At 36.0% G+C, this 10,607-nt stretch overlaps 1 protein-coding gene across 3 annotated transcripts; it reads left to right on the top strand.

The window, feature by feature from the left end:
- Nucleotides 1–2,133: 2,133 nt before the first annotated feature.
- Nucleotides 2,134–10,394, top strand: LOC107747130 (uncharacterized). Of its 3 annotated transcripts, XM_016561560.1 has the most exons (8): nucleotides 2,208–2,258; nucleotides 4,132–4,291; nucleotides 5,826–6,155; nucleotides 6,563–6,796; nucleotides 7,903–7,950; nucleotides 8,222–8,326; nucleotides 9,360–9,431; nucleotides 9,990–10,394. In XM_016561560.1, the coding sequence occupies exons 2-8, from the start codon at nucleotides 4,246–4,248 to the stop codon at nucleotides 10,205–10,207; spliced, it is 1,053 nt and encodes a 350-aa protein (XP_016417046.1). In that variant the 5' UTR covers nucleotides 2,208–2,258; nucleotides 4,132–4,245; the 3' UTR covers nucleotides 10,208–10,394. The 3 variants fall into 3 exon arrangements, with proteins under 3 accessions (XP_016417045.1, XP_016417047.1, XP_016417046.1); XM_016561559.1 differs by lacking the exon at nucleotides 4,132–4,291 and having other exon boundaries at nucleotides 2,134–2,258; XM_016561561.1 differs by lacking the exons at nucleotides 4,132–4,291; nucleotides 7,903–7,950 and having other exon boundaries at nucleotides 2,134–2,258.
- The last annotated feature ends 213 nt before the right edge of the window (nucleotides 10,395–10,607 follow it).

Below are 10,607 nucleotides of genomic sequence, written 5' to 3'. Positions count from 1 at the left end.
TAATTCGCAATTTAACCAATAGATGGCACCATTGTATTAGTTAGAAACAGCACCATTGCATTATTGAGAATTAGAACCCACAATATTTGTTCACAATTTTCAGTAAAAAAAATAAATAAAAATAAATAAATAAATAAATAAATAAAACCAAAAAAAATCCAACCTGATTTCACATTCAGAAAGTTATGTTTATATGAACCCTGAACGTTGCTATTCGATTCACATATTTGTTTACATGTTCATTTCATGTTAAACAAAATCCATTTGGCACAATGTAACCGGAGCTACCATTAGTGTAAAATGTTGCTTTGCCATGATGACATATTCAAAAAGAAAGCTGGCATTTATATTTTAGCTTTTAAAGCTAAATAAAAGTACGCACGTTCGTATGACATGGTATGAAACGTTTTTTTTTTCCTTATTATTTTTGTGCCTTAATCAATTCAGTTGATATTTCATTCGGATTGAGCTCAATCGGACTGTTTGATGAGTTTAGATAAAGGTTTTCAGTCTGATTGAGCCATCAATCCAATCATAAACGGAGTATTTGGGTGCACGTAAACATGACTATTAGGTTTAGTTTATCTTTGGTGGGGTGAATCACACAAAACTCACCAGGAACATCTGCCTCTGGTCTTTGTGTGACAGCAGAAAGAGACGCAGTATGGTGGTGTAGTAGGGGACCTTATAGTCAAAGGTAACCGTGCAGGTGCAGGAAGGTGGGGTATTTACGGATATCATACCTGAAAAAAAAAAACACTTAGTCAAACACGATGAGTCTCAAATATAGGGCATGTGCATGTGAGGTTTTGAAAGAAACAACACTGCATTACATGATTTAAAACGATTTTTTTAATAAACCATTTTCAATATTGGATCAACTCGAATCAAAATTCAAACCCCAGGAAATTTCGGTAAGACGGGAGGCTGAAGCAGGCTGCTGTTACTATAGCAACAGATTGACAGACTTGTGCTGATGGAGACCTCGCGTGGTGATCTTGAGTAATGACAGATATTTCATCATTTCAGCACAAACTGAGCTTCTTTATCAGGAAAAATGTTTTTACAAACTGCAATAATCAGTGAGAGCTTTTTTAAAAGCACGTGCAGGGTTTAAAACTGACATTATAAATATCCTTATGACAACTGGTTTATTTAGCTGTTTTTTTGCCTGTACATTTGTCTCACAACGCAGGTCGTTTTGTCCCTCATATTTTTGTTTCAGTGGTGTAAAGTGAGGAATATAATAATAATAATAATAATAAAACACTTTAGATATCCTAGATAAACTTCTGATGGTCAATTTTCCAGTCGAGTTAACAGGGAACGTCATCGATTATGATTTTGTGCCAGAACTCGTGGATTCACACTTGGGTGAAAATTGACAGAAAATGTGCAAATCATGGCAGACAGTTTCTTTAGTAGATGTTTGTTAGTCAGCAGTTAATTATAGCCAGTTTTTCCCTGTGGTCGATGCTTTCATTATGAGCCCTGCCACTGTAACAAAAACAGCTTATTAATATACTAAATAATGTCTTTGTGAAAATGTAAATCTGCAGTTCAGTCATGACAAAAAACGTTATTAATGTAAATAGAATGTGCATAGGTTTGGTCTTGGCAGACTAGATCTTCTACGCTGCTGCTGCTGCTGAGCAAGAAGACTTGCTTCTGCTAAATGCTCAGATCATGACATTAAAAGAAAACATGCTGCTGCTGCTGCTGCTAGAGAGAGGAAGATTCCCGTAGCGGATCTAGGCAGGTGGTGCTGGGGAGGTGGTGGGCTAAGATGAGGACACGCATAGCGTGCAGACATAGCATTCATTGAATATGTCCTGGTTATATTGGTAAACAGTAATGAGTATGTGAATTCGATTTGCTGGAAACATTGAATTGAACAAACCAATGAGAACGTGAGTAGAGTTCATGGCTGAACTATTCATAAGCATAATCGACGGAAAGTCCCCACCATGATGGAAAAGCAAACCTATATGTGTTGTCTGTTCTTGTGACCTTGTACAAGGCCCCAAACTGCAAATGATATCAACTTCCTTTTCTCTCACAGAAACTGCAGTAGTTTTATTAATGTATTGTGAGCACAGATGAGTGTCAGTCGGGCTCGTCTGTCAGAGTGAGAAGTGATTGCGTGACTGAAGCAGCATCACACTCTTCTGCTGGGATTGGGCTCTTCTTGAAAATGGACTTTAGAGAAATGTTACTCATCTTTGGACTGATGCTGCTGCTACAAACTGCTTGTGCATGTGAATCACTTTCACATCAAACTCATGCTGCTGATTAAATAAAATATATAAAAAAGAATAAAATAAAAATATCTGAAAACAAAACACTGTAATATTACATCAGGAGTCTGCAGAGTTAGTGGAGAAATTGATTTGTGAAATGGAAGAGTTTAAATCATAGTAATAGAGTTCAGCATGTGTGTTATAGACACATGTAGTCAAAATGTGAAGTTTGTGGTTTTAAGTTCATTATGTGAAGTCTAAGTCTGAGTTCATCACCCCCCCCTTCATCTCAATAAACTCTTCTTAGAAATGTCTCTTTGTTAAGTATAACAGCAACATATTTCTTTATCTTGCAAACTAAGCTAATATTTCATTCAAAATGGTTCAGATACTTTTCCGCTGTTTCTTACTTTCTTACAGCTCTCTTTACAGCTTACTTTCACTCCTTTAAATCCACTGTTCTTCTCTCTTGTACACACTTCTCTCTCTCTCTGTGTGTGTGTGTGTGTGTGTGTGTTTGTCTGCTAAATGACTAAATGTGTTTGTTCTCCAGGTCTGGATCGTTTCTGCAGGTTTAATCAGACTGATCCCTGTTACGCAGCTCAGGGACACAAACTCAGTCTGCTGATGGTGCTGAACACTGTGAATATAACATGAGAATACAAAAGAGAATAAACAACAACAGCACAACTGATCCATTTTGTAGAGTAAAATATGGCAGGATGAGGGAGTGTGATCTTTATTCTGTTTTGATCTGTGAAAACTTTCACAGTTCAGTTTGGGTCAGCTGACCCTTCCCTGAGTCAGTAACATCACTATTTTGATCTGTGAAAACTTTCACAGTTCAGTATGAGTCCATGACTCAGGGAACCGTTATCTGACCATAACTGCACTGTGAACGTTTTCACAAATCAAAAATAGTGATGTAAATGAATCAGGGAAGAGTTAACTGACCAACTGCACTGTGAAATTGTTCAGATCAATAGTTAAGGGATCAAGAAAGGGTTAACTGACAAAAGCTATACTGTGAAACTTTTGCAAATCAGAATATTGAAGCCAAGTAGCCTACTCATGGAAAGGTACAACAACCAAAACTTTATTGTCAAACAATTATTTAGTGCATTTGTATTTAGTTGTTTTTGTATACAGTTTTGCAATAAAAGCGTATCAACCAGGTTCCAGAAATAATCACTGAGGGTGCTTCTGAAATGAGTGAGGGTGCTCTCGTCTTAATGCACATTTTCACATATTTTGTCCCGTCTGTTGCTATGGTTATCACTATGTCAATCACTGCTACTTCGAGAGCGAATCCCGCATAGCAAAGATAAACACTGCCACGCGATAAAATGCGATTGTGAAAGTTTTCACAAATCGAGCTCGACCTAAAACAATGTTTTTGTATTCCAGCAGTCTGCGTGTTTATTACTGGTGATAGACGTTAAACATGAAAAACGCCTTTCTTTCACATTCCTTACTAGCGGACTTACCAAGGGGTTTACGGACAAGAGCCTTGCTGTGAAAAATCTGCGTCACCTGAATTCACAAATCATGGAGAATGATATTCGGTATTATTTGCATGTCTATGACAGCGCGCTGCGTAGCCTATTTATAGCCAAAATAAATCTGAATATCAAACCGCAAACTATCTTTACTGCGGTAATTTAGCGAATTAGTCATTTTACAACCCCTTCACGTGCTCCTTCTAAAACAAGATTTTTTGCACTTTTTAGAAAACGCGCCTGAAAATGTTAGCCTAAGCTACTTCTTTTTCCATCTTTCTCTTAGTTTCACTCTCTTGTTTTAGATGTAACATGATCTGCCTTCCCCTATAAGAGGAAACTTCCTCTTTCCTCAGTGAAGAGGTCAGATATTTTCTCGTGTGTCAGTCCAGTCTGAGCATCGCTGTGAACCGAGACGGACAGAAGTCCAGACACTCGTGTCACGATCTGAAGCAGCAGCACACTCTTCTGCTGGGATTGGGTCCTTCTGGAAACTGGAAACTGAAATGATGCTCATTTTAGGACTGATGCTGCTGCTGCAAACTGCTGCATGTGAGTCACTTTCACATCAAACTCTTTTGTGATGCTTTTTAGTCAGATGCATCTCTGATATAAAAGCATTTGTGTTAAGAGTCTGCAGTGAACTAGTCATAGTGTTTTCTGATCTTCTTAACAGTTTGTTTTAGTGGAGTATTTAAAAATGCCAAAGTGTGTGTTTCTCTCTTCATGTCCATTGTGCTGGAAAATGTCAGTCATTTTGTGAACGTATTTATTCTTTTTAAAAATATGTTTGTATTATATGGAGGACTCATCAAATGTCTGTCCATTAAACATGATGTCAGACATTAAGATCAAGACATTATTAATAAAAAGAGAAATGTCAAGACAAAAGACAAAAAATGTGCATTATCAGATTATCACAAGTTAAAATGCATAAAGTGTTTGTAGAAAGTGAAAGTATTAGAGCAGAGTTTCTTTTAATAAAATCAACATTTAGATTTGATTTTTGACTGTTGGCGTACAGACTAGCTAATATTATAGTGTTTTAAATTAAATTGAATGCTTTATTTTAACAGTTATTTTTTATTACTCACTAAATGAAATTAAATCTGTCAAGTAATATGACTTTGTTTAGTATATAAGTAGTAAGTCAGGAGAGACACACATGACACTTTCCTTACAGAAAAGAGTTAAGCATCTGTTTATGATGAAGATGAGCATTATTTTAGATCAGATGTGTGAGATCATATCAAGAGTCTGTCAGATGCTGAGTTCTATAAACACTTCTGGTCCATTTTATTTCCATTATTCATCAGAGCAATAACAGAAATAAAAGAAAACTTAAGATTACCAGTGCACATGAACACAGCCACTATTTCACTCATCCCCAAACCTAATAAAGATACAACCCTTCCGTCAAACTACCGTCCTATATCTCTCATCAACGTAGACATCAAAATAATCAGTAAAGTTCTTGCACATAGAATTGAAAAAATTATGCCATTCATAATCCACCCAGATCAAACCGGTTTCATCAAAGGTAGGCAGGGATCCAACAACACACGCAGACTATACGATTTAATCCATTATTCATCACTACAACAGGAAAACACCATTATAGTCACTTTAGATGCAGAAAAAGCTTTCGACAGAGTCAACTGGAATTTTGTATTCACCACATTACAAAAATTTGGCTTTGGGGAGTCGTTTATTAATTGGATCAAGATTTTATACACAACACCTTCTGCCACAGTCACCACCAATGGATTAACATCACAAAGCTTCACACTGCACATGGGGACTAGGCAAGGATGTCCACTCTCTCCTTCTTTAGTCACCATCTTCAGTGTTTTGTGTTCACCGTAAGTTGTATGTTTTGCACTCTTAATAAAAAATAAAAAATAAAAAAAAAGAGTCTGTCAGATGTTTCTTCTGTTGAACTTTAAATCTGTAAATGTTTATGTCATTTGTGTCTGATTTTATTTCATAATGGAAGACATATTTATACACCGTTATCTGTGTGTGTGTGTGTGTGTGTGTGTGTGTGTGTTTGTCTGCTAAATGACTAAATGTGTTTGTTCTCCAGGTCTGGATCGTTTCTGCTGGTTTAATCAGACTGATCCCTGTTACGCAGCTCTGGGACACAAACTCAATCTGCTGATGGTGCTGAACACTAGTGGCATGAAGATACAAAAGAGAATAAACAACAACAGCACAACTGATCCCGTTTGTAGAGTAAAATATGGCAGGATGAAGGAGTGTGATCTTTATAGTAACAGACCTGAAGTTACAGTCATTAATAGGACTCTGATAATAAACCGTGTGATCAGAGCAGATTCAGGGAATTACACATTAACACTCGATCATCGCTCAGACGGCTCAGAAACATCTACAGATCTTCAAGTGAATGTTGAAGGTACAGAAACGCTCTCATCAAACTCATTACAATCACATGTTCTCCAAAGACCTCATGCAAGTGAATCAGTTGAATCTCTGTGAAGGGTTTTATTTATGCAGCTCATTATTGAGTAACGAGAAGGATTTAGTCAAATTCATCTGCACTTTTGTACTAAGATTATTTTCAGATTGAAATACCAGCATGTTGCTTACTGTACACTGCCTACTGATTTATATATAACATATGAAAGCATTTCAAACAGTCATTTGATACATTGTTGTCACATGACTAACCTACTGTACGCTGCATGTTTAATTAAGTCCAGCTTTCATCTCAGCAATACATTTATGTTTAGTAATGTCTTGACATTGACTCCTAATGAGTCGAGGAGGAGTTGTGTGACTGTCACGTGTCCCTCCCTCCAGCTCCTGTTGGCTCAGTGGAAGTGTCGATCCGCTGCTCCTCCAGTGGGGCGATGAGGGCGTCCTGCTCCTCTGAGGGCGATCAGCTCCTCTACAGCTGGACTCTGAATGGAGATCCACTGATGGATGGAAACTCCAGCATTGATCTGGATGAGGGAACTGATGGAAGCATCAGCTGCAGTGTGAAGAACCACGTCAGTCACGGACAGACGACCATTAGTCTGAAACCCTGTTCTGGTGAGCTTTTAATACATGAATGTCAACGTATTTATAAAAACCACAGCAACAGCAACAAGAGTGACGAAGATGAGTGAATCTCACAAAACCCGTCGAGAGCATGCCAAACTCATACTTCACCACAAAATCCTCTTATGCCAGAGTGCAATATCTCTGATGCGTATTTTGATGGACTGTGATGGTTTTACCTCCTCTAGGACTTTTTAGTTGATTCTATTTGATTTTTTAATTAAGTGAGACCAGATTTATATAAACCTTTCTGTGTTTATTTGTTGTTTATCTGTAGTTTATTTACTTACTTTCTTACTTTTTCACTTGCTAAATTATAAACAATCGAATAAACATTTCACCACAAAATCAAAAGAAATTATATTTTGCATGAGGAAAATTAGAACTACAACTATTACATTTACAACAATACATTTTATTTGCATTTTGACCTTTTTTCATGACAATTAAATGCACTCCCTAAATTTCCTTTACTGTAATGTTCTACAATTTAGTTTTTTAGTTTTGTTGTAATTGCAATTATTTACAGTGATAATTGTTATTTGATTATTATTACTGCAATTGCATATGATATATTTTCATTTTTTTGCAACTGCATATGATACATTTCTCTCAGGTACATTTTATGATGATAATATTATGATTTTAATTGCCATAATTTAAAGACGGAAAACAAATGCAACCATTACAGTGTGTATATTTTACATTTTTTAATATAGTTAATTTCTACATAATAAAATTTTTTTGCGTTAATGTATTGAGAATGTATTATTTTTTTCCTTTTTTGAATTTTCGTCATATGTCAGGTATTTGAGGCCTAAATGTCACAGTGCAAAATGATTTAATGCCCCTAAAAACATTCAATGAAACATGAATGCAAAATATTACTTACTTACAGTTATGTATTACTTACAGTTAGTCAGATTTTGAACTGAAATGTGACCTGGACTTGACCTAGACAGGTTTCATGAGAATCAAACAAAGCAAATGTCTTAATTAGCCACCGAATACAATACATAACTAAATTATTAATTATCTCTGCAGTAATTTATATTAAGGGAGAAAACAGGTTATTCTGAAATGATGTTTTATTACAGGACCATCTACTGCATCTGTGACCTCAACAGTAAAGGATTCAGAATATGGTATGAGTTTCTCAAAAGCTGGTGAATCTCACCCATGCTGTATTTCCTTCATCGATGTGTGTGTGTTGAGCAACAGCAAATACTGCAAATTACAAATAAACCTAATAATGATGGTTTTGAGAGATCCACAGGCTCTAGTCTTCTGTAGCTAAAATGATTTTTGAACTAATTTACTGTGCTAGTTGTTCTAGTTGCTGCGGCAGTTGGTACGAACTTTTCGAAGCAGTTTTGTAGTTTGATTTAATTGAGCTTGTGTTTCTTTCTTCCATAGTTTTACATGTCTCTCTGATTGCTTTGGGCTGCGTTGCGCTGATCCTGATTCCGCTGTTCATCACTGTATATCACGCTTACAAGAAAAAACAGGTCAAGTCGACAGGTCAGTTCATTTTGAATCTGTATAGTTCATATACTTACTGATAAAAGTTCAAATGTAGTACTACTCGATGCAAGCAGCAATTACAGAGCCAAAAACAATACGCATTAAAATCTTGAGAGGATTTGTGGCTTATATGTTATATATTCGGAATAGATTTGTTTAGTCATTGCACTCCCTAACAGACAGTTTTAAAGACAACTGCACCAAAAGCCAAAAGCAGAAACATTATATACGTGGTGAAGATGATCCAAGCCAATTTTGGTGAAAAAAAAAAAAAAAAAAAAATTCTGGGATTAACCAATGTAAACTGGTGTAAATTGATTGAAAAAAATTATTTTTGACCATTAATTTTTGGCTTGTACTCAATATGATCACAGTATGTATAGCAAAGTTAAATTCATTGGGCCTCAATCATGAAACACATAATATACATTTATACATAAAAACACATAATAAATTTTTTATGTTGATTGTTCATAAATCTTTTCTGATTTACGAAAGTCTTCGTATGTTCACAATGTTAGTTGGTTTGAAAAAAATTTACAGCAACATGTGAAACATATGTAAAACATCCACATGTTTAGTTTTTTCTGGCACTGCATTTTGATAACACTGTTTACCATAATAATATATAATTACAAAATTCAATTTATTAGAAACCAATTAGTTAAATGTGAAAATAAATAGCCACTTGTAAACAGGAAAACGTTAAAGCCTTGATTACAAATGACTGGAATAACAATGAAGTCATTTGGGAATATTTGGGAAGGCGCCTTTTATGTGTATAGTTTACTCAGAATTTACTCATATTTTTATTTTCAGTAAATCTAAGATTAGAGAAGATGTGATCTTACTTCCTGTATTCTGTATTCACTTTTTTCTTGATATTTTCCATGCAAACATTTCGATATAAAAACATTAATCAGCATGATCTGAGGATTATCTGATATAAACCTAGTTTTGAAGCCAATACTTTTATGATTGAAATTAGGTTGTAGTTTATCTGTTGCTAATGTCAGTGTTTTCCCATCAGCCGCTGCTGGCAGTGCGGACATCATATATGCTGATATCTCTCATAAGAAAAAGGGTGAAAAGAAGAAAAGAGGTAAGAAACTCAGTGAAGCTCTGAGATCTGATGTACTCTTTAAAACAACACAAGACTCTATCAGTTTGTGGTTTATTAGTTTCAATCATTGAATTAGTGATGGTACTTCCTAAAACTCAAGGTCGTACGGTCACTATCACACATTGAAAACAAAAGCCTTTATCACTTTAGATTCAGACAGTAGTTTAACTAGATTTCTTGGTGACTTCTGTCTTTTGAAATAACATAGTTTAACGTTTGAACGCTGCTTTATGGATTAAGATAATGTTTGCAAACTCTAAATCATATGGTGTTTGGTAAGTGAACAAATCTTTTTGACTCTTTTGGAGTCGATTCTTTTGCTCAGAATCAGTCAGACAGTTCCCATCCCATGTTCAATGCAAACTGTTTTTTCCCTTTTACAAAAATAGAGAACTGACTCAGAGAAAGTGTCATCATTAATGTTTAAGGGTTAAAGCTGCTATTTTTGCAGTAGACTAGTAGTAACGAACAGCTTTTCAGTATGTGTAGAAATGTCCGGTAATGTCTCGCCATTCATCATTTCTTCTTTCTGTGCAGAATCACTCCCGGCTGCTGATGTGGAATACGTCGAGGTCAAACCGCAGAAAAAGCGGAAGGAGAGGAAAGAGAAGAAGGAGGAAGAGGTTCAGTACGGCGAGGTGATGTTCACTCTGAACCGCTCAAATGCTCACCTGCAGCCTCAGGATGAGTGTGTTTATTCTCAGGTACACACACAACAAGAGCTGTGTAACATCGCACTTTCCCTGGGAAATTAAGTGTGTATGTTCACTTATGTTTCACTTTGGGAGTTGTACAGTTTACATAAAGCACATATCTCTTTGCATATGCACTGTGAATTTTGTCTAACAAGTTAATGATGGTACTGTATGTTGATATGCTGTGTTATGGAAGGTAGAGCGTGAGCTTTAAAAAAGGAGCTTCCGCTACGCCTACGTCATCCGCTGGAGCGTCACTCTCTAGTGAACGCGCGTACGACATATTATGTTAGAGATTACGGTTTATAAAGTTTTAAATATGGATATTTTTCTTACACAAACGCATTGATTCACTTCAGAAGGCCTTTATTAACCCCCCGGAGCCGTGTGGAGCACTTTTTATAATGGATGAATGCACTTTTTTGGGCTTCAAAATCTCAACACACATTCACTGCCTTTA

This window comes from Sinocyclocheilus rhinocerous, unplaced genomic scaffold (assembly GCF_001515625.1).
Source record: "Sinocyclocheilus rhinocerous isolate Xijiao unplaced genomic scaffold, SAMN03320098_v1.1 scaffold168, whole genome shotgun sequence".
In the NCBI taxonomy this organism is placed as follows: Eukaryota; Metazoa; Chordata; class Actinopteri; order Cypriniformes; family Cyprinidae; genus Sinocyclocheilus; species Sinocyclocheilus rhinocerous.
This window is presented reverse-complemented; position numbering and strand designations above follow the sequence as displayed.